A 25,439-nucleotide genomic window follows, 5' to 3' on the forward strand; every position below is an offset into this window, starting at 1 on the left:
GATGAGGTTTAGTAGAGGAGAAGTGTTGTTCTACAGTTTAAAAATTAGATCTAAGACTGCGAATGTTGCAGAAGTTAATGAGGAAAAGTTGAGGGGGGTGTCAAGACACTTAGGGTCGATACCAGAAGAGCAGTCTGAACTGGGGGCATTTGTGGTCCCTTCCCCAGATGGGGACTCTGAGGCTTGGTGTAGGAGCTGCCAAAATAATTTGTAATTTTGAGTGAAGGGTGTGTGTGCAATGTTTTATAGTTTTGTGTGAGGGAAGAGAGTTGTCTTTAGAGGGAAGGCTGTGACTGCCTCCCTGTGTTGTGAGACACAAAGGGAAATGTTCAGTGAGGTCACAGCTGGGTTTAATGATATATTCACAGCACCCTGTGCTTTAGACCTCACTGGGAGTAACTATCATTTTAACAGGTGCCTACTGCCTCCTCCTGCAAAGGTACAATTGCAAAAAATAAAATAAAATAAATAAATAAAATAAATGAAAATAAACAAATAAATAAAAAATAATAAAAAGTAAAATTAAGTTGGAGGGAATAAAGAGACAAGCAACTTAAATACCATCAAGCTTGAGAAAGCTTTTGTAAGAAGAGAGAGACATAAGAGACTTGGTTTCATAACTTCTGAATGGAGATCAAATTGCGGAGCATAGTGTAATGAATGGGCGGAAAAACTGGACAGAGATAACCTTAAAGAGATGAATAAAAGGGAAACATGAGGCCATGGAAATTAAATCAAGGAGGGACATAAAAAGCTACAGTTTTCTACAAAAATGCAACAAGTAGTGCTGGCAAAAACTTCAAGCAAATTCAAGGCAGGGTTGAATTAAAAAAAATAGAAAAGGAGACAGGACAGCATGAGCATAGCCTTCTTCTCATATGTTAAAACTAGGTAAATACAAACAGAGAGAGAGAGAGAGAGAGAGAGAGAGAGAGAGAGAGAGAGAGAGAGAGAGAGAGAGAGAGAGAGAGAGAGAGAGAGAGAGAGAGAGAGAGAGAGAGAGAGAGAGAGAGAGAGAGAATGAGGGGGAGACTGCAAAAGGTGAGGAAGAAATGGAAGAGAGAGAGAGAGAGAGAGAGAGAGAGAGAGAGAGAGAGAGAGAGAGAGAGAGAGAGAGAGAGAGAGAGAGAGAGAGAGAGAGAGAGAGAGAGTTTTTACTAATTATACCTTTGCAGCACATTGAGATAATCTAAAGCAGAGGAATAATTAAGGTACTATAATATTTATATTATCAGGAAATGTCCAGTTATGCCAAGAAGTACATCACTGTATTCAGTATCATTAGTATTAAACTAAACTCTCTTGTAGGCAAAAGTGCATTCTGGCATTATAAAGCCTTTTTTATTTATATAATAGAGGTACTGGCCAAGGGCAACAAGTTTGGAGGAGAGAAAAAGAAAAAAAAAAAAAAAAAGAAAAAGAAAAAAAAAAGTCCACTACAATGCTGGTCCCTGAAGTGAGGTAAAAAAGAATCACAGAAAACTGGAGGATAAATGTATCGAAACTTTCTTGAAAGAGTTCAAGCCAAAGGAAGGAGGAAATACTAAAGCAGGCAAGGAGTTCCAGAGCTTACCAGAAAAGGGATGAATGACTGAGAATACTAGTTAACTCTTACATTAGAGGTGATAGGGGTGAGAGAAAGTACAGTCTTGTGCATCAAAGCTGTGGGAGTAGGAGAGGCATGCAGTTGCCTGAAAAGCTTATGCTTAAAAAAAGGCTGGCCTAATATCAATGTATACATAAACATATTAAGTACTGACTTCATTGGCTATTAATAAATGTTTAAATGTTGGAAAGATCAAAAGAGTGGTCAGTTAGCAAGATCAGAAGAGTGGTCAGCATGAAAATAGCAGTAGAAGATAGCAGATGCAACACTGTAGTGATGGGAGAGAGGCTGAAGACAGTTGGAGGAGGAAAGGAGTTGCAAAGATGAAATGCTTTTGATTGCATCCAGTAAAGAAGAGCAGCATGAGTGGAACCCCTACATACATGTGGTGTACTCCATACATGGACAGATAAGGCCCCTGTACAATTAGCTGGTGGGGGGAGAGGGGAATGGGTGGAGACAACTCAGAATGTCTAACTTCATAGAAGCAGATTAATTAGTAACAAGATGCAAAGTTTCCAGTTTAGAATATTAGTAAAGGACAGACCAAACATGTTCAATATGGAAGAGGGGGACAGTTGAGTGTCGCTAAAGAAGAAAACATAGTTGTCTGTGTTGCAGTGATAGATGGAAGAATTGAGTTTTTGAGGCACTGAACAATACCAAGTTTGCTCTGCCCCAATTAGAAATTTTACAAACATCACAAGTCAGGTATTTTGTGCCTTCCCTGTGGGAGCCATTTAATTTCTGAAGGGTTGGATGTCTAAGAAAAGATAAGGAAAAGTGCAGGGTGGTGCCATTAACGAAGGAGTGGATAAGGCAAGTTTGGTTTAGATCACTGATGAATAATATGAAGAGGGTGGATGACAGGACAGAACTCTGAGGAACACCACTGTTAATAGACTTAGGAGAAGAACAGTGACCATTTACCACAGCAGCAATAGAATGGTCAGAAAGGAAACTCGAGATGAAGTTACTAAGAAAAGGATAGAAGGCGTAGGAGGGTAATTTGAAGAGCAAAGCTTTAGGCATGGTTTACACGCTATGATAAATTGTAGCGATTTATTGTAATGAAAAGGTTGTTACAATTTGTCGTTACGTGTAAACAGGAGATCGTAGCGATTTATTGGAGTTGGAATTGGATTGAGTGGTTGGTGCCAGCAGGCTCAAATCTATATGCATCGTAATGACAAGTTTGAACGTGTAAACAAGGTTCCAAGATATCGTTACAATCTAGCTCATTTTCAGATTGACTGCTGAAGTGTGAAGTCCTGGTGCGCAAGAGCTAATTCGAAATATAAACTTAATACACAGTGATGGCGAAGCAAACACCTCATGAGTTCTTAAGTGAATTCATTGAACTTTATCGGAGTTTTCCGTGTTTGTGGAAGATAAAGTCCCACGAATACTCTGATAGGAACAAAAAGGACCTGGCCTATGCAGAACTAGTGAAGAAATACAAAGAGTTTGATCCTTTAGCTGAAAGAAACACTGTTGTCAAAAAAATAAATTCACTACGGACTGTATCCAACAGTTATATGAGAAAACACTTGTTTTTTCATTAACCAATCACGGCTCCATTTCCTTTTTGATTTTCGTTTTTTTCTTGATCTTTCTCCCACTAAACACATCCCAAATGCAGACCACCATAATGTTTCTTCCATGACGGTCAAGTAAAGACTAAAAATATTGGATAAAAAATCGTTGCATGTAAACGCTCTTTCAATCATCCAATAAATCGTTACTATCTCAGTGTTCAATAAATCGCTACAATTTATCGTAGCGTGTAAACCGTGCTTTATGCCACTTTAGAAAATGCTTTTGATATGTCAAAGGCAACAGCAAAAGTTTCAAAAGAGGATGACCTCAGCAAGGAAAGCCAGATCACCAGTAGAGCAGCCTCGACAGAACTGACACAGGCTACACAGTTGTGAAGTGATAAATGTTCGAGAATCTTCCTGGTGAGGGTAGGATTAAAATTTTTTAAAGAGGCAGGTAGGAACAGGCTGAATGAGAGCAAAGTTCCAGCAAGAAGGAAAGGTAGATGTTGATATATGGAATCAGAAGAGTTTGACTAGGCAAAGTCCAAGCAAAGAAGCAAAGTTTCGGAGAACAATAGGAGGGACCCAATCTGGTCCATAAGCCTTATGAGGGTTAAGGCCAGCAAGGCAGTGGAAAAACATCATTGTGAAGGATCTTAATGGGAGGCATGAAATAGTCAGATGGTGGAAGAGATGGAGGAACAAGCCCTGACCTTGGTAAAGTTTTTAGCAAAAGTATGAGTGAATAGTTCAGCTTTGGAGATAGGTGATATGGCATTGCTGATGAAAAGTAGAATGAGTTTGGAAACTGGTAGATAGCTTCCCCACTTACACACATGAAAGTACACATTTGCTGCCTATCTTGAATGTTGATACTTTGGTTACTGAAGTTTGGAAACTTCAAACTCAATTTTTGTAATATTCAAAAATTAGCTTTTCTGACTACTGCATACAGCACCTTATTTGACCTCACTAATAATGTGCATTAATTTCCTGCAAAAGTTTGCATATCTATTATATGGTAAAAAAAACAAACACTCCAATTATGGAAGTATTCAACAGCATAATAGGGATTATTACTTCACTCATTGTTAATATGCCAGAAGAGTAGAGGTGTTTACAAGATGCTTATGAGGAAAAGAGGAAGCATAGTGAAAATAATGCATGGGTCTAATGAAAGTCTGCTATGTTTGGTATGAAGAAGGAATGAACTGTGGAACATAGAGCCAAACACAAGTGGCAGCTGCAGAAGCTTGGTGAGAATGGGGATCAAATGGTATGGCAAATTTACAAGTGTGTGGATGCTGTGGGTGTACAAAGAAGGCCTTTTATATGCAAGTAGAGTATTAGGATCTTTGACAGAGAGGGGAAACTGGGCACTGAAACTGAGATGGATGAAGAGACAGTGGTAGAGTGTGCAGACTGGAGCAAGTGAAAATGATCTCTCCCTGCATGTGATACGAGAGGTCACATTGCAGTTAACAATTATGAAGAATGAAGAATCATTCCAAGGAGAGAAGAGAGAGAGAGAGAGAGAGAGAGAGAGAGAGAGAGAGAGAGAGAGAGAGAGAGAGAGAGAGAGAGAGAGAGAGAGAGAGAGAGAGATGAGAGAGAGAGAGAGAGAGAAAATTAAAACATAAAAGTAAATAAATCCATAAAAAATCCATAAAAAAAAGCTTTCATTAATGAAATAAAGGGCCAGGACTCACATAATCCTTGATCCTTAACAAAATTTCTGATGCACTAAGGGTTAAGGAATTAAATTTGCAGGTAGGAGTCACTGACTACACTTTAGACGAATGGTTCAATGCTTTAAAGCTTGTTCGTTTGTTCAGATAAAGGCTCCCATACAGTGTCAATACTAAGTAACAGGTCAACCTTCCATACCTAGATCGCTGACCCTCTTTGACTTCACTGGAGTTCTTGTTGCTCTCACTACTGGTCACAGGAGGGTCCTCTGAAGATCGACTGCCCGAAGAAGATTCAAGATGTTTTGAAGTGTTGCCTGTGGGTCTGGCACCTGATTTCTCTCTCGACTGGTGGGCAGACGGCAGCTCCTCATCAGAGTCCTGTTGGGAGGTGCTGGGTCAACGCACAAGAATGTCTGTATTAGTTTGACTCACAATCAACAGGAATCATACACATAGTATCCAGAAATGAGTTTTCACATTTGTACACATCTTTTATACTCATACAGGCTAATGTGGTGAATATATAGGGTACTGACTTGTATATAGATCAGTTCTCAACAAGAAATGCTCACTTCCTCACTTTCCTTTCATACGAGTCTCAAATAATAATTCATATTTCTGCAAATTATCATTCACTTTTAGTCCTTCCACTTATTTTGTCTTGCTAATTTTTTTCTTGGGCTGTAAACTCTGATTACTGTCTTATTTATGAGGCATTCAGTACTGATGGAATAAAGGGATGAGAAGGGCCATGGAGGGTGAAAGTACGGATCAGTTCTAGTGATTTAAAACCTGAGGACATCAGCACTTGCACAGGAAGAAGCACTGCAGATGTCTGGGCTTATGAGCACCTTAGAGGTGCCTTGCACAAACAGGAATCATCCCTTCAGAGCTAATTCTTGCCATATTATCATGCCACAAGTATCTAAGTGCTGTGGCTGAAGATGCCAAGGAAAGCCACTTCCCCCATGATGTAGGGCACATCACCCAACTTGTACCTGCTACCTATGGTCTGCCAAATATAGAGGCAATGGTATGGAGAGACTGCCCTTATATCTCCTCCTATCAATGGCTTAAACTCATGAACTCTCAGAGTGAGTGAAGCATTACACAATAGACACAATATGACTGATACACAATATGACTGATGACATGGGCAGTTACAGTAAAATATTTTTATGAAAAAAAAAATAAATAAAAAAAAATAAAAAAATTACAAATCACGAGTTTGAGGGAGGTAATGACTGATAAGTTATAAAGTATTTGGTCATCATGGTGTGTTCTTGGAGTCTGATACATCATGGGCCTTTATTTCTACTAATTGCTTATTCATAAGTGCTTCCATTTTATGAATTTCAACTTAGAAACTTTAGTGGAGAATCTCAACGAAAGATGAATTTAAAAAATAAATCTCAATCCATGCACTTTACCAATGCAAACTTCAACCTGATACAACCAAGGCATGATCATCATGGCTAGTCTTTGGGGTATGTGCTGAGGACATTACTCCTGCCAACACACTATTTGTGAAAGTCTGCCTCAAAACAAACCTCAATGCTTTAATGCAGTCTTCTGTTTCTAAACAATTGATTTCATGTGGAATAAATAAAGATGAAAACTCAACTGCAATATATGTTGTCCTGACAGGCAATGCTGACTAATATGAAAGGTTTCACAAGTCCCAATCAAGTAAGGTAATATGGTTAAAGTACTCTTCAGGATAAATGTCTATTAGTTCCTTTCATGTAAATGACAAAATGTCATTCACATGATAGTGGCACATCATCAATCTAAATGAAATACAATATGATGTAATTAGACTGAGAAAGATAATTAATAAACCCAAAGCATGAAGACCCCATTATGTTGTATTAAATCAAAGTGAATTACAATAAGTGAATATCTGGGAAACTGAGTACTTAATGCACATGTAAAGGAAAATATAAATAAATAAATCAATAAATAATATATAAATAAATAAAATAAAGTAAAAAACAAAACTAATTTATTAATTAAAAAATAAATAAAAAAGTCAATCAATCAATAAATAAATAAATAAAATAAATAAAACATCATAATAAATGATATACAAAATCTTGCTCAGTTACAAAAAAAAAAAAAAAAAAAAAAAAAAACATACATTATCCAGTGGCATCAATCACATGTTCATTTAAACAATCATTCCAACACCTATTAGTAATCAAGTTAATCACAACCCATCAACCCTCATGTTGCACAATACTTTTTGATTATGTTTGGTAACTGAGCATTAATAATCATACCAATCATTATCAAGAATAAAGCTGATCCATACCCCACTATATATGGAATGCTGATAAGGCTAATCATAAGCCTACTCAGTGCCATCATCCACAGGACATGAGATGCTTTAATAGCTGTCCTAAATTTTAATGAAATACACATCTGACAGCTCCCAAGAATATATTGCAACCATCATACCATGGTTATCTCAGCAACAGACAATACAATTTAAGATCTTGCCACCAAAAGTAGCAATTTTTGCATCAACTGTCACTTATAACCATGGCTACTCATATCCTATCCTACAACAAAACTGACTGTTTGTGATTTCTCCATTACTGACTAAAGGCTTCACTGGAGCTCAAGTAAACAAGGAATTTATGTCAAACAAGAATGCTGATGAGACAAATGCCATTCCTAAGAGTGGCCTTCTCTCCACCAAACCAGAACACCCCACCATCTGGGCAGCCTCTGAGTACTCTCCAAAACTAAAGTTAACCATAGTTGACAAACTTGACATGATCTGTATATCTACTATTGTAATAACATACAAATGAAAGGCTGTAGATTGGAAATGTACTCAAAACTGAAAACCACCGAATTCAAACAAGAACGGAGTTTAAATAGCAGAAAGAAGTTTTCAAGTTTGTTTTCATTTTTGTTCAAAACTTTATCACAAATTAATCATCAATAGAAATAAGTGATGACATCTGATTTTCAATGAGAAAAATAAAGTTCATGTAAGCAGTAGTAATGGGATGCAACCAAAAATCCATATTGAATTTGTCTTCAGAGTTGTACACACTGCTATATTGAATGAAATATTAAGGTCATCCCTCTAATAAAATATCTGAAGGTATGTCCATACTCATACTCCACCTGTCAAAAGCCACATAATTTTCCTGCTTGACTCAAGCATTTCATAACAACCTGATAGAGATATTTTCTTCTATTCCACTTAAACCATCTCCAAGCAGAGGATCTGCATAGTGCTTAAAAAATGGGACTTTTCATATATTCACTTTTTGGACCTGATTAGTCATTATATTTTTGAGGAACTGGCACCTTCTGTAGGCTTCTTTTGTTTGTTTGTTGTCCTTGGACAGAACTCTCAACAAAAAAAAATAATAAATAAATAAATAATAAAAAATAAATAAATAAATAAATAAAAAAATAAATAAAAAAATAGATAAGCTATATATATATATATATATATATATATATATATATATATATATATATATATATATATATATATATATATATGTGTGTGTGTGTGTGTGTGTGTGTGTGTGTAAATATTTATAAAACATATGCAATGTTAAATTTTCATAAGTTAGAAACTATATGCCATTACTTACAGGCACATGTCTTACAGACAAAAATAGATAATTAAATAGTTTAATGACTTAATTAATATAGCAAGTAAATAATAAAAAAAAAAAAAAATAAATAAATAAATAAATAAATAAATAAATAAACAAACAAATAAATGAGTAACCTAAACAATACATAATATTATTACAAATATTAACATGACAAAAGCAACCATAATCACTGCAAGCTAAGTTGATCTTGAGCCACAGCCCCTGACCTCCTCTGCCCTTCTGGTGGGGAAGCTGATTTCTGCACTTGAGTTCTTGCCATTCCCAGTAAAAAGATATTTTATTGATTATCCTAAGCTTATTTCTAGAAATATCAAAGGGAAAATATTAATGATAATAATAATAATAATAATAATAATAATAATAATAATAATAATAATAATAAAAATAATAATAATAGTAATAGTAATAATAATAATGATAATAACAATAATAATACCTACAACATAATAATAATTATAAAATATCCTGCTGCTTTGTGTATTTGGTTCCATAAATTTTATAATGGTTATTATTTTTGTAACGTTATATTTCTCCTATTGATAATTTTAAAAAATCAGTTTAGGGCAAACCCAATGGTTAAAAATATCTCATGTATAAATTTATTGGTTAAGTGTTTACCAATCAGCTGCCCACCAGTGGGGAAAGGAGCCCGGCTTGTGGCTTTTTTATTAGCTTAGCTTACTGTGACTGAAACAATTGTCAATGGAACCTATTATAAAGATAAAACAAGCTTATAATAACATGTTTTCATCATGAAGCACATCTGCTATAGCACTAAAACTTAAATGGCACATCTATTCTCTCTCTATGCATTTATACAGAGGCCATGCAAGTAACTTCATAATTTATATCACCAAAATTTAACCTAAGAACAAGCTATTCCTGTTCCAAACCAACTTCATTCTCCAAAATAGTCTCTATTAAAGTAAACCATATGTTAGTAGATTTGAAAGACTATCTCCACAGGATAAGTATAAACTACAAAAGCTATTCAAAGAAACAGTAATATTCATAATACAGAGTCAACATAATGTGCTCCAAAGTTTGCCTCCAGTCATTCCAAGTATTGTACTTAAAACTGGAAACTCACTCACTCATAAATCTCCAAAACTGATACCAATTTTGATTCAACCATTACTATTACACACACACACACACACACACACACACACACATATATATATATATATATATATATATATATATATATATATATATATATATATATATATATATATATATATATATATATATATATATATATATATATATATATATTTTCTTTTTTCAGAGCTATTAATATCAAAAACATAAGAAATAGATAGTTGGGCCTGGGACAAGTGAACACTCTGCTCACCATCCTAGCCATTTTCAGGGACAATGAAGTAAAAACTCAAAACCCATTACTGATTTTGACCTAAAGAAATCCTGATTGCCATACACCATACAGTACATCATGGGTATGTATTAAAAATTCCATTTTCATGAGGTTTCCTAGAGTGTTATCTGCTTTCCAACAAGGATGTTGAAAACAGGCAGGAAATGGAGACACTGGTGTTTGTGGCTGCACATCCAGCCAATGAGAATAGCAGCATGAGGCAATGCATGATGTCACTCCATAACTATAAAATAAAGTTTTATCAACCTAGGAACTCTTGTTGCTCACAGAGAATGGTAAAAGAGGAAGAACTAACAATACTGCATGCCTATTTGCCTTCCAGTCACAACCACTTCATAAAAATAAATAAAAGTAATTGTGCTACATGTATAGCACAAGCTTATGCCTAAATACAGAGAGAGAGAGAGAGAGAGAGAGAGAGAGAGAGAGAGAGAGAGAGAGAGAGAGAGAGAGAGAGAGAGAGAGAGAGAGAGAGAGAGAGAGAGAGAGAGAGAGAGAGAGAGAGAGAGAGAGAGAGAGAGAGAGAGAGAGAGAGAGAGAGAGAGAGAGAGAGAGAGAGAGAGAGAGAGAGAGAGAGAGAGAGAGAGAGAGAGAGAGAGAGAGAGAGAGAGAGAGAGAGAGAGAGATTGGGGGGGGGGGATGGCAAAGTTGGTCACATCCTAACCTAACAACAGTTCTCTACCATAGTGAGTAGTCCTTGTCTATATAATTAGAATCATAAAAGGAGCAATGCTTTTAGCAGAGGCTGGATGATGGCATTTATCTTTTATTTAGGATTTTGTGCTTAACATTTGAAATATCCTGAAAGTATATTAAAATAAAAATGTATGAAGCATTTAATCATGCAATACCCAAATTAAAAAATAAAATTTCCTTACCTGATTTTTGGCAATAGCTAAACATCACAGCAAAAAAAAAAAAAAAAAAAAAAAAAAAAAAAAAAAAAACTATATATTTTCATCATTTATGTATTATTTCAGATGAAGATTCAAAGAGAGGATAATACATTGGTGAATACAGTATAATGCATGTTGTTGTGTTGATTAAAATGACTTCTGTTCACTTTTTCAAACAAACTTAGGTGATTATAGTCTGCTCATGAACTTACTGGCAAAAAACAGATATGCATAAAAGTGCAAGATACAAATGATGCCCTCAAGCTCAGATGTAACTGCAGTATTCATCTTGCTGACTCACAATCAAACTATGCCATGCTTTAGATTCACAATGCAAAATCACATCTCAGGTTATTAGAAAGTTAACTTTAGCAGGAAATACATACAAATACTGTTCTAAGCTGAAAGTTTGCATAGTGTTTTTAAAGTGGAACCTTTAATAAAGAGAAGAGTAGCCATCCTGCCCTTGGTATTACAATAATGATTAAACTGTAATAAATTAGCCTTGAATGATCACATCCCTATGTAAAATATATACAAGGGATCTTGCTGGAGAATCCCTCCTGTCACTTACTCTTGTCATGCTATACCACACCACCTTTAGCACATTAAAATCACTATATATATATATATATATATATATATATATATATATATATATATATATATATATATATATATATATATATATATATATATATATATATATATGATGCCTGTGAGTAAAGTCACACTTACAAATGAAAGATCAAGTAATTCTAAATTGGAAATATTTTATAGTCAAATATTTTTAATGCCATGGTTAAAAGCTACAGGACATTTAAATATGACTGCACTAAGAATTTATAAGGGAGAGGAAGGTAGGAAACAACAACAATGGTGGGCATTGCCATCTTAATGTTACTTGTTACACATCAAGATTTCCTTAAGGTTAAATTCAAGAATGCAGTGTATCACTATAGCAAATAATACAGCCAACAAAATGGCTTTCATAGAACAACAGTGATTCACTAAGCTGAACATTGTGGGATGCACCATGTGCAGTCACTTGCCAATGATGCACATTCACATTTGAATGTCCTTAACTTCTAAACCATTGGAGTAAGAAGCATTTGATTTTAAAATTTTTCCAACTTAGAATGACTTACCTTTTATTTCAGAGAATATGACTTTCCTCACAGGACACCCTGTACGTACATAAACTCTGGTTGTAGTACCTGTTTCTGTGATGTTTGCTGGAGGGTTGTGGTGATGGTGAAAAGCATCAATTATTGAGGATTGATTCTTTCACTTATCCTGAATATGTTCTGATGGCAATTGTAACAGGATAACCCTTCAACTAGTCTCTACTAGGCCTAGGTTTGACTATACAGTGGATCTTTGATTTCAATGGGAAAAAAAAAACTGGAAAATAAGGTGAATGAACAACCAATTTCACTACATATTACTTTCCAACCATTATAATTAAAAAAAATCTTGACTAATCATGTCAGGATATGTACATACAATTTATGTGCATCATGAGGAGTGTTTCTTTAATGTCTAACATTTTTAACATCAACTGGAAATTCCAGCTTTGTTGGCTTTTCCCTTCTTGAAAACCAACGACTGACTTTATATAAGTACCTATCTATCTAAGACCAATTCTAGACAGAATGACTAGCATTTGTTTCTGCACTTGCATGTTATAATCCTATTATTACCCATTCTCTAATTTTTCTCATCAAACTGGCTCTATGTTCTTTTTATTTCACTGGAAGTTTTCCTCTTCCTCCACTATATTGTATCCTATTTATATATATATATCAGTAAAGCACACCAAAGGAAAATAATAGGGACTGCTGATGAATGAGCATGTTCACAGAAAATGTGTAATTTTTAGGGAAGGGAGAAAATCAACATGCTAATCAAGCCTTGTCCTGCTCCACCTATTAAACTAATGATCTCTGTGAGCTTTTGAAACAAATATTTTTTGTTCAATATTTTAAAATGAGGATTATTCATAATTTCACACAAGATGTTAGTTTAGCATCACTACAGTAAGAAAAAGCAATTATACAGACAAGCAGACACAATGAACACTCATAGTAATGTAGACTCTAATCTTTCATTAAATTCAACACTTATTCTCAATCTCAAAACAACTTTTAAAATAACTCATTTTAGCCACTTAGATCCTTGACCTTCATTTTACACCCAGATTTGATTTTAGTCTATAATGTGGCTAGCCATTATCTCAACCATGTTTTCTGGTGGCTATCAATGTATATTACTAAACCAGTATAACAAATTAAAAAGTGGTTATTGTAACATTTTGTCTTCATAATTTTGCTAGAGTATATTTCATGTACGTAATGAAAATTGTATATGCACCCCTTATTTTCTTGGACAGTCCCTCTTAAATATAGTATCACCAACTTTCCTCAGCAACAAGTCTCCATAAAATGGGCAAGCACACAGCTTTCTGAAAATTACAATGCCAAAGTGCTTCAACATCCATTTCTGCTGACAAAGTCTCATTTTCTTGGGGTGAAGGAGGAGTGTTAAACCAAATGAAAAACATCACAGGAGATTTTCAAGTATTCAAGGCAAAGTCGCAGCCTTGTACAAATGCTGCTTTCCAATTACTAAGGCACTGAACAAGGTGAGTTGTCTCATTATCTACTTACCACTAACCCCTTAGCTAAATATATTAGCTGATTTAAAATGCATAACAATGGATGAATGTACTTAACTGCTGGGCATGTACTGGCATTCTGGTGAATCTCATAGAGTTGTGAAATCATGATACATTTTACAAAGTATAATTCCATGAGAAATTAATTTGCAAACAATTTTGAGTTATTGTAATATCAATTACAGCTTGGATGAAACCAAGAGAGAGAGAGAGAGAGAGAGAGAGAGAGAGAGAGAGAGAGAGAGAGAGAGAGAGAGAGAGAGAGAGAGAGAGAGAGAGAGAGAGAGAGAGAGAGAGAGAGAGAGAGAGAGAGAGAGAGAGAGAGAATCTGGAAAGTCCCATAAAGACCTATAATACTGAGAGAAAGAGAGAGAGAGAGAATCTGGAAAGTCCCATAAAGACCTATAATACTAAGTAGCTAGTCAAATATGTACATTACAATGAGGTACACCAGGAGACCACCAGGTGACAGACAGTGTAGTAGTCAACCATTGTGCATATCTCTTCATACCTGTGGTGCAAACTGGGGGACTGGTAGCCATCCATACATAAAATGAATCTTCTCTTTTTAATGTAAGACACAGGGCGTAACATAAGTTTCAGCAGATATCGCTTGAGGTAAAAGTACAAGTTATTCTACATAGAAAATGTTCTATGCACATATGCGTTTTAAGGCTTTGTTTAGTCTTGCTATGAAATTCAAGTGTGGCTGGGTGACAAGTTCACAACGGCAAGGCAGCATTCATGGCAGGATGTGTACTCCTGGGATGATCCTTGGTGATATTGTGAATTAATCCATCATGATTTCTACAAGTTTTGGGGCATTACAGTGTCCATAATGAGATGAATGGTAATAATGGACAAGTGATTTACTGATATAAATTACAGAAGGATACTATGGCTGTAATTAGGGATAAATTAAATGGTCACTTGCCACCATCTCTCTCACCGCCGCAATGTTGCATATCTAGCTGTCTTCTATCGCTATTTTCATGCTAACTGCTCTTCTGATCTTGCTAACTGCATGCCTCCCCTCCTTCCGCGGCCTTGCTGCACAAGACTTTCTTCTCTCTCACCCCTATTCTGTCCACCTCTCTAATGCAAAAGTTAACCAGTATTCTCAATCATTCATCCCTTTCTCTGGTAAACTCTGGAACTCCCTGCCTGCTTCTGTATTTCCACCTTCCTATGACTTGAATTCCTTCAAGAGGGAGGTTTCAAGACACTTATCCACTAATTTTTGACCACTGCTTTGACCCTTTTATGGGACTGGCATTTCAATGGGCATTTTTTTTTATTGGATTTTTGTTGCCCTTGGCCAGTATCCTTCCTACATAAAAAAAAAAAAAAAAAAAAAAAAAAAAACATGCCTGCCTAAGAAGGGAGGGGGAAGGAGTGAGACTAGCATCAAGTCAACTGATTGCCTGTCAGTCACTTCTCACTTCAATTTCCTGCTGAGATAGTGATGGTGCATACATTTATTTTATTTTGAGAGAAAAGAACTGCTGGCAATACCACATACTTCCAGTAATGCGAAGTATGTGAAACACCGTGTTTCTTCACCGTGGACACCCACCCAGCCCAGCTGTTGTGAACATGTCACCAGGCCACACTAGAATTCATAACACAGCTATAAAAAAGCTTCAAAATGTATATGTGCATAGAATATTTTCTACTTAGAATAACTTGTACTTTCACCTCTAGCACTATCTGTTGAATACTGTGTTACACCCTTCATAAATAGCAAATGTATGATATTGTATTTTGTGGCTCATGAGATGCTACATCATGTAATACCTGTTCTGATTTTAGCTCTAGTGACTCAACCCCCCAATAATCTCAAGCAACACCATGGAAATAGCTGACAGATACCATACCATGCCTCACAGCTCAAGCTGCAGCAGTTCCCAGCACCTCCCAGGATCTTTTTAGGAAAGGGAAGATGAACTGGATGAACTTAGTGACATATAACTAATTAAGCAATAAACATTTATACAACTCAGTAATTTGTTCTTCTTCCAAATGACTTACTAAAATAAAATAGCATCATATGTGTAAAGAACTTATTTCTTATAACATCTACATATTTTTGCTCCATTAACATGTACTGTACAGTTTATCAGTATTTCTGTTTGGCACTGTGCACTTGCCATGCTTCTACCACATTGACAAATATTGCACCGCTATGCAAATATATTTTTAACACCACATTAATTACTGAACTGCGTTTACTTTCCACAAGCCTTTCTATTTTTTTTTTTTTTTCCCAGCAGTGTTGGGACTGACTTGTTTGGACTACCTCTCTTTCATGGCGATGTTTGTCAACATAATAATATCTTCCATGCAATGCAAAATTTGTCTTAAAGAACTGCACTGCTCAGTTTTTTCCTTCTTCTCTGGCAATAATACAACTCACAATAAAAATGTCATAAGCTCTTCCATTTAAATTGTATGAAATCCATTAAGTATTGTTTCAAATACTGTCTGTACTTTCTATAGCTTTATCCTTCCTCTGCTTTTCAGAGGTTATCAAGTTGTTTGAGCTGGTATTTCAACCACTTTAAGGTCATTTAATATTCTGATAAACCTAGAAGGGAACATGAAAATCTGAAATTTAGTGTTAGTGAACATACATGACTGTTCTAGAGAAAAGGCTGTCTGAACTCAATTGTTTGTATAGAAGTGATAGTCTTACAAATGGAGTGGGAGTGGCAGGTGATAGGGAGATCCACCACATGGTTTGCATGAATAAAGGATCATGGGAACAGGTGCAATTCTATAACATTTTCTACAGGTTATGTAATGACACATTATTTCTGAGTTTTTAAGTTATGTTAGACATTTTATGAAATAACTGAATAACTGAAAATATCAAAGGAAAACTGAAACACTAAGTGTATTTCACTCCAAAATTGGGAGAGGTGTACACACTATCCCACAAACTGAGCATTTTTTTTCTCTGATTTATATAACAATAGTGATTTTTGTGTTACATCAGAAAAAAGGTAAAACATTGTTCAGTTTTATATATGGTACCTTGGATGTATGTTATCAAATAAAGTTTTCTTTATTGATCTACATCCACCTGTTATTACAAAACATGGAATGATATATTGGTTAGCTACTTAAAATTCAGTGAACCTGCACTTGATTCAGCTTGTAATAAAAATGTAATAAAATGAGTACCCAATTCTGCCTTTCCATAAAAAAAAAAAAATAATAAATAAATAAATAAATAAAAAAAAGTTGATTAATAAAAAATAAAAAAAACTTATAAGCCACAAAATCTGGGCATGCCATTGTAACTTATACAAAACCTCAATCAAGAGAACTATGAGTTACAATTTGTTGTCATGACTTTCATAGTCTATAACAAAGAACATTTCACTTCTGCACACTGTTACACACCATCAATCCTGAACTTGTGGAAGATGAATGATGAGCCAAGAATGGCCCTTTAAAGAATTGTCACAATAATGGTCACAATGTTGATGCCACCACACACTTCTCACCTTTGGGGAGGGGCTCACCTCTGCATGGAATAAACAGTCTTCTCCACAAAATCTACTACAATAATATCCAAACCTTAACTCTTATTCTTTTAATTTAAAAGTACTTACGCTACTCACCTGGGCTCACACTCAGAGCTTACACCTCATCTTTATAAGGTTTAGGGTCCTGCAGCTACCAGGTGTTGACCTCCAACCAACGATTCCTAAAGTCGCAGAAGTCTCCATCGACTTGTGTTCAGTATATCAACAGAACGTATTAATATCAAACGAAATTTAAGAGACTTCATTATAGTGCTTGCTCTGTTATTATTGTAGTAGCTTGTGGATTCACCTTTTTTTTTAATCATGCACTCAAAATAGATGGAGTAATATTTACACATATATCCTAAATAAAATAAATGCCCTGCATCTTTTTAGTTCTCACCATTTCAAAGACAATCTACAAGTTTAACCTAAAAATCGTGGTTGGGGTGAGACGGCAATCAGTATAAGGGATCGTGTTGAACCTATTTCATAAATACTGAGAACATTGGTGAAGTCTCTGACTTTCCTCCATTTCAATACAGTGGTTCACAAGCAAATAAAAGAAAAAACAATATAAAATTTGATGTTAAAATAAAAAAGTAATCATAATAACAATAGAAATACTGACTAATTAGCACTGTCAAACCTGTAGTATCCTACCTCACTTATGTCCATACCGACATCATCATAGTTAGTGCCCGGGTCACCACTCTTGCGAGTCTGAAATGTTTGAAAACATATTTTAGGCTTCCTCATTGAACACATTACATTGTAATCCCACTTTATATTATGTTTCCATGATAATTCTTAAAAATCTGGAAAATAAATAATCCAAACCTAGATTATGAGTCTTTTTTATTAAGTTTAATATTTCTTATATGACACACTATGCACTTGTTGGATACATTTAAGTCAGATAACACTATACTGCATTGTCTCACCATCCAAATGATTATTTGCTTTATAAAAGGTTCATTAAGGTGCATCTACACTGGGGGGTGGCCAGGCATGGAATTCCATGCCTGACTCTGCACAACTCCCACACATGGTAAACTGGGCAGGGATATGTGGAGTGGCAACGAGAGTTTTGTGAGACATTTGATGGTGATCACGTCTGTGAATCCCCAGATGTCTTTTCATAGGAAGAAGAGTTATGGCTCAGCCACGCCATGCCTTTCCATTACTCAAGTCCAAAACTACTTTTCAATGAATATGAGCAATTACTCTGTAGTTCAAAGACAGTATCCATGTTTGTGGCAAGTGAAAAAACAATAAATACAAAACTAAACCTCCATTCTTGATAAAATAAAAAATCATTTCTTGCACCATTGAATCCTTCTCTTCATCTTCAACTTTGTGGAGCCAGCTCCCACAATGGTGCACAAAAGGACTTAAGAACATAAGAACATAAGAAATAAGGGAAGCTGTAAGAAGCGACCAGGTTTACACGTGGCAGTCCCTGTATGAAATATACCTATTTCCATCTATTATCCCCATCCATAAACCTGTCTAATATTCTCTTAAAGCTCTCTAGTATCCTAGCACTAACAACATGATTACTGAGTCCGTTCCACTCATCTACCACTCTATTTGAGAACCAATTTTTTCCTATCTCCTTCCTAAAACCTAAATTTTTCAAGCTTGAACCCATTATTTCTTGTTCTACCCTGGTTGCTGATCCTAAGAATTTTGCCTACATCCCCCTTGTTATAACCTTTATACCACTTAAAGACTTCTATCAGGTCCCCTCTTAACCTACGTCTTTCTAAAGAATGTAAATTTAACAACTTCAATCTCGCCTCATAAGGAATACTCCTCATCCCCCGTATCCTTTTAGTCATTCTCCTCTGAACTGATTCTAATAGACCTATATCTTTCCGGTAATGTGGGGACCAGAACTGCACAGTGTAGTCTAGATGAGGTTTCTAGAAGAGTGATGTTATCAGTGGTGGCATCCATGTGTACTCCTCTTTTAGCAGTTCAGACTTCAAGAGGAGACTGAAAAGTACAGGCTCCTCAGTCCTCACCAGTCATGCCATACTCTGTTCATGATCACTGGAAGCACAAGCCCCTCCCCATGGGTGGAGTATGTCAGAAGATCAACGCTCTGGCCTGCTACTGGTTGGCCGTGTTTAGTGGAAAGCATGCATTTTATAGTGCTTTGTTGTTTCTTTACCAACACACAAACTATTTGCTTTGAGTACATGAAAATCATTCCTTCACTGTCTATAGTAAATATACTACTTGAGCATAAAAGCAAATCTGTAGCACTTGATGAGAAGAAGACATGGAGTGAGGAGTACATGGGCTCACACATTTCTGGCTGGCTGAGAGAATGATGTTAGTCATCTCAAGGTGCTTAGGGATACCTGGGCTGCAAACATCCAACCCCTCACCCAAGACAAGAGAAAAGAGAGCGGCATTGCCAGCGTTAATGCCCAGTGGGACCGTAAACCCCAGCTGGCTAGGCCTAGGGTTTGCCCTTGGGCTCACAGGGTGGGTCACTGGTGAAAGGTCAAGCTTGCCTTGCATTGCTGTCACAGCAATTAATACCTGACCACCAAGTTTTTTCTTTCTACTCTGAAAAAATAAAATAAAATGCAAGAACTAGGTGATTATATGTCACAAGAATGTTTCCATCGTGACAATGAATAGCAGTCACTGAGTGGGTCACACCACTCACCTGAGACATGGGAAAAGTAAATATATATATATATATATATATATATATATATATATATATATATATATATATATATATATATATATATATATATATATATATATATTGCAATGATGCAATAATGATGGGAAGTTGTATTTCTAGTGATACGTTGTGCACTGTTGAGTGTTGCCATCGTAGTGGGTGGTTATTTTCCGTCGCAACTTGTGCAGCATTTCTCTCTAAATTACGCAGTATTTTCCACCTGACTTGAACTGCAGTTGCTCAAAATTGCTCCAGAATGTTCAAGGGTCCCATACAATCCTCCTTTGTTTCAGTGCGGTTACCATGTAAGGTTTATGTAAACAATATAGCGAGAGGAAGTCATAAGTGAGGATACACATGCCCATATATGTAATATACGAAATACGCATTATACTACCAATAAATGAATTATATCTGGCATATCTGCTCTCTAACAACAAGATTTTATCATTACTCATGTTATTTCACTAAATAAATGCACAAATAGCCACTAGCGACATCTGGAAATAATAATACAGTAAAATCCCTCTTATCTGGCATCAACAGGACCGCCGACATGCCGGATACTTGAATAGAAGTGAAATTATGTCCACAATCACCACCCTACACTCACGCATCCTACCATAACAAAGATCAGCTGATCTGATCAGCTGCTTAAGTGTAAGCACAACACGCTTCCTCTTTTCTACAACTTTAGGCATGATGAAGGCGTCAGGTGATAAACAGTGCACACGCAGGACTGAGTCACTGAGTAAACACAGTGCAGTGGGCTGCGGGTGGCGCGAAGCAGTGCGCTCTAGTGGCGAGGGGACAAAGTATGCCTCGCGCAGAAATTTTAATCGATTTTATGAGTACACATTGATTTTTTATTGATTTTAAGGCTCGGGGAAAAATGTGCCGGATACTTGAAGCTGCTGGATACTCGAATGCCAGATGGGAGGGATTTTACTGTAATTGTGAAAAAAGGGGCATCTGATACCTTAAGGTGTGATTGCCATTGTGACTATATTTTCCTAACCACACAACTAGTGGCATGTCCCATGAGTCGAGCGAGGATGGGAGAGTGTCAGCTGGCCACAAGCAGCAGCCAGGAGGCGCGCAATTTAATTCTGTGGCTCGTCAAATATGGGACCACGATTGTGGTCAGGAGGCATTTCCCTCAAAGCCACGATCGTGGTCCAGAGCACTGAAATGGTTAAATGTGATTCCGCTGAAGAGCCTTGATGTAAACAAACAGTTTTTCGGTGCTCAGGAGTGATCCTGCGCTACCTGTGGCTCTCTCAGTAACCCACAACACCATCAGTATTGCATTTTCCCATTAGCTTTTCCCAGCAGCAAGATGACTAAGTGTTATGATCACCCTTTTAGCAGTAAGTGGGTTGCTCCTCTCTGTGTCACTCTGTAAGGCTTCCCTTCACTAGATCAGTGATATAAGTAGAGAATACCAGCACAGTCTAAACAGTATCTTCTGAGGAGTTTGGTGTCACTAAGTTCATTCAATATATACTTTCTGGATAAATAATTTCTGAGCTGGAGATGTTGTGGAGCGGCCATATTGGCAGTGGATGCATCTGTCATAAGCTGCTCAGACAGAGTGGGTGGGTGTCCGGGAGCGAATTAACCCATTCTACATTGATTCCTATGGGAAAAATAGTTTTGGTTACCAAATATTTTGGATTCTGAACAGCATTCAGAAACAAATTAAGTTCAAGAACTAAGGTTCCACTGTAATTGGAACAGACAGTTGATTTACTGATGAACTTTACACAATGATAGTATGGATGTAATAAAATAATAGGCTGCATGGCACCACACAATGCCTGCCTGGCCAGGTAGTGCGGAGTGCAGCTAGCAACAAATCAGCTGATTATTAGTTAGTCACGTGCAGTTTCCTGCCAAGACAGTGATGATGAATATGTTCAGATTGTAATGACACAATGCCTGCCTGGCCAGGTAGTGCAAAGGAGCGCAGCTAGCAACAAATCAGCTGATTATTAGTTAGTCACGTGCAGTTTCCTGCCAAGACAGTGATGATGAATATGTTCAGATTGTAATGCAATTATTGAAGTAATACTGAGTGTGCGGATGTGGTGTTTCTCTGCCATGGTTACCCGCCCCGCCTGGCTGTTGTATCTGTCGCAAGGTCACACTTGAATTTCACACCATGGCTAAACAACACCTCAAAATGCATGCGTGCATAGAACATTTTCAGCTTAGAATAACACGTACTTTCACTTCTGGCAATATCTGCAGAAACTTACACTCTGTAAGTACTACAAAACATTAATATTACCAAAGTGTTTATGCTAACAGTACCCATGGGATCTGATGTTACACACTCTACAGAACTGATATTATAAGCTAACTATTCACAAATAGGCTCTCAGTGTTTTCACATTTATTTTGTTGTCTCTTGCTACATATTTAGTTTGAAACATTTTTCCACTGATTTCTGAGGGTACTAATGTTTTATCTGGCAAATCCAAAAAAGTTGAGTATGTATTGTTATTTGTGTGGAAGGGATACTGAGATGCCTGAAACTGTGCTGAGACAAAAGGACTGGCTGATATCAGACACACCAAATTCTCTCTCTCTCTCTCTCTCTCTCTCTCTCTCTCTCTCTCTCTCTCTCTCTCTCTCTCTCTCTCTCTCTCTATATATATATCCTGCTAAGATTTGGCATCAAAATATTATATTACTGTTTCTTTCACATGTGCCAGAATTTATAGTTTTATGTTAATTGTATACCTTAAATTGATAAAGTAAACTCATACAGAGAAGAAAATATCATGTCCCAAGGAGACAATACATCCCATACCTGAGATAATGTGAGTAGTATTTAGCTCATTTTGCCATATTTCTTGCTCTTTACTTGATATCAGTAGCTAAAAATGTTCCTAATATTTCATCATGTAGTAGATAGTGCCAGAAAGGTAGCAAATTGTTGGCAACACTGCTCATCAATGACACAGCAACACTTGCTGCTGCTGCCACTATCACCAAAGGTTTAATCTATATCTTTTCATTGATTTTCTCATGTGATTTTATGGTTTTCCAACCAGTTCTGTAATGCACATTACTCGATTTAATGCTCCTCCCACCCAAAACCCCCAATTTTCCACAGATTCCCCAAGATCATTGGGGGACGGAGTTGCCATCTCCATCCCCAAAATTACGGAGCACAATAAAGTGGCTTGAAGATGAGTTCTTCCACAAGTGCCCTGTATCAGAAGCAATTTAAGGTTATCTGGACTCAGCTGATATATTTATCAGCTGAGTTGTCAGTAATCTATTACTGGAGCCATGAATAATCAGTTTCCCATTCATGTCAATATTTCTGAAGGCATCTCTGCTTCTTCACCTGGGAAGGGAGGGAGGAAGAAGAGAACCTGAAGAGATAGCCATTGCTCAGTATTAACTAACAGAGCTGAGACCTGGCACACTGGCAGCATTCTCCACCCCCACCCCTGTCTAGACTGACAGCCTTTGGTAGTGGAGGTGGAAGGAGAGACTATACTACATGTACTGATCACGTATCACACGGCGACCCCTAACAAACTCATATTTTTGAAAACTGGTTATATATTTGACTCAATAATTGGTCACGATAATTTTGAATTAATTATTTCATTTGCTTGACTATTCATACAGGCAAATATGGAACAAATGGCATTCCATATTGGTTCAAAATGGAACACAACCTTTCACTATTCAATATGGAATGATTCCATATTTTAAAGGACAGGTGGTCACCCTATTGGGGGATAAGGGGTAGAGGCATAACTAAAAAAATGGGACATTTGCAACAAAAGAGGCAGAAATTCAATTAATTCACTACAGGTATCACCAGAAAAATATAGGCACATTAGAAAATCACTGGCTGGGTGAAACTGAGAATTTATCTATTACAATATATTGGCGGTCGGGGTGACCAGGATGGTATGCTAGAGTGACTAGGGTAGGGGGCTGGAGTAACCGGACAGGAAATCATAAAGTGGAGGACTGATCTTGTGGAGCAACTAGGTCCTGCATGGCTAACTCATTCAGTACTAGATAGTTTTTTTTTTTTTCAAATCATCTGTAGTTACAGTAAATATAAATATATTGCAAGGGTAATTTGCACATAACATAGTTATCCTAAACATGACAAAATTTATTAATGACATGTATACTATAAGTAAAGCAATGCTGTAGCACTGTAAAGATTAAATATAAATAATAGTTAAATAGTAATGTGCATGCCACAACCTGCAGGTGTGGGGTGGGGTAGGGAGGCATCCCCACGGTAAATATATATAAGTGCACCTAACATTTTTGGATGAAATTATATTTTTGTGGTAGATTTTGATGAGCTTTGAATGAATTAAGTAATCATTTCTGCCGCAGGTCAAGGTTTTTTTTTCTTATATACCTCCCACCACACATATGAATAAGCAGAAATCTATCAAAATAACATTAAATCAACCTAACTAAACCTGGTAAATTTGATAAAAATTAACATCTCAGGAACGAACAAATTGCGGCGGTAAAGATACACACCAGTGTTATGTGTGCCCCAAGTACTTCACTGAGAACATTTTTTTTTTTTTTTTTTTTTTTGTCATGAGACGGGTGCACTTGTCTAATTATACCGTCCCCGCCAGGCTGGGGCGGCGCGAAGCAGACTGGAGGGTGAAGAGTCACAAGACATCAGTGACATCAGTATTCCATCTGGTAAGGTTAATAATGAGTTGGTGGAGGTTTCGTGGTAAGTATCTAGAACGGCCCAAGTGTAGTCCCACCTCGCAGCACAAGCAGTCTGCCCTCAGCACTGCAGAGCCACCACCACCTGCCCCTAACCACAGCCACACAACACAATGCAACACGAGTCCACCTGTCCAACACAACCAGTCCATCACCGAAACAAGTGCAGGTGCAAGTCCGGACCTAAACACGCCCTGATACGAGTCCAAAACAAACCCGGGTGCGAGTCCAAAACAAACCTAGACCAAAACAAGACCCGACCACTCATCACACCTGGCTACCCCTCACACAGAACACACAAAACCGAGCTGTTATTCAAGATACTCACTTTATGTGTTGGCGCTTCATTTCCGGACTCCTCGTCACTGGAATAGGACTGTAAGGCGTTCATTCTGCTGTGCTAAGCACATGAGCAGTCCACACACCGCCTCAAAATGGCCGTCCTTCTCCGCGCTCAATATTGGAACTCTGCCCGCTTCCCATAATAAGAAAGCTTCATTTGGTATATATTTTTTGTGTGATATAGCAGCACAAATGCTCTTATTTTTAATTATTAATGTGCACCGTGATAATCTTATATAAAGCCCAAGTACAAGTACATAAGTTTTCGCACTTGGTAGTCTTCAAAAATTTGCATGCACAGAACGCCTCGTAGCCCCTTTACACTTTACCATAATACACAAAGCGGCAGATAAATCTAGCGACGTGTTATATATATGGATGCATAAATAGAAAAAAAAAATGAAAGATTAAGAATTTCATCCGAGATGACAATAGTGGCCTGAATCCACTGTTTTTTATATATTTATTTATTTTTTTTTTTTATGTAAATGCTATATGCATGTGTGATTCCCCAAATGTAAAAGTAAAGAAGGTCAGTAATGTTGTGCTCGTTTCAGAAATAAAATTCTTTAGTGTTGTTGGTAAAAATCAATATTATACACTGTACATATAATACCATAACCACAATATTCTCAAATACTTGCACATCCA

At 36.7% G+C, this 25,439-nt stretch overlaps 1 protein-coding gene across 5 annotated transcripts in view; it reads right to left on the reverse strand.

Moving 5' to 3' along the window:
• Positions 1 to 24,933, reverse strand: part of LOC135106772 (arginine/serine-rich coiled-coil protein 2-like) — a 66,851-nt gene extending 41,918 nt beyond the window's left edge. Inside the window, exons 1-4 of one of the 5 annotated variants that reach the window (XM_064016066.1) lie at positions 24,775 to 24,933; positions 17,657 to 17,716; positions 15,338 to 15,384; positions 5,035 to 5,229 (exon numbers count right to left, since the gene is read on the reverse strand). In XM_064016066.1, coding sequence (XP_063872136.1) covers positions 5,035 to 5,229; positions 15,338 to 15,384; positions 17,657 to 17,716; positions 24,775 to 24,837 — 365 coding nt within the window. In that variant the 5' untranslated portion in view covers positions 24,838 to 24,933. Of the gene's footprint in view, positions 1 to 5,034; positions 5,230 to 15,337; positions 15,385 to 17,656; positions 17,717 to 24,484; positions 24,614 to 24,774 lie in introns of those variants that run through there. The other 4 variants (XM_064016065.1, XM_064016068.1, XM_064016067.1 and 1 more) reach the window with 4 other exon arrangements.
• Positions 24,934 to 25,439: the final 506 nt, after the last annotated feature.

The sequence above is a fragment of the Scylla paramamosain genome, chromosome 14, assembly GCF_035594125.1.
Source record: "Scylla paramamosain isolate STU-SP2022 chromosome 14, ASM3559412v1, whole genome shotgun sequence".
NCBI lineage: Eukaryota > Metazoa > Arthropoda > Malacostraca > Decapoda > Portunidae > Scylla > Scylla paramamosain.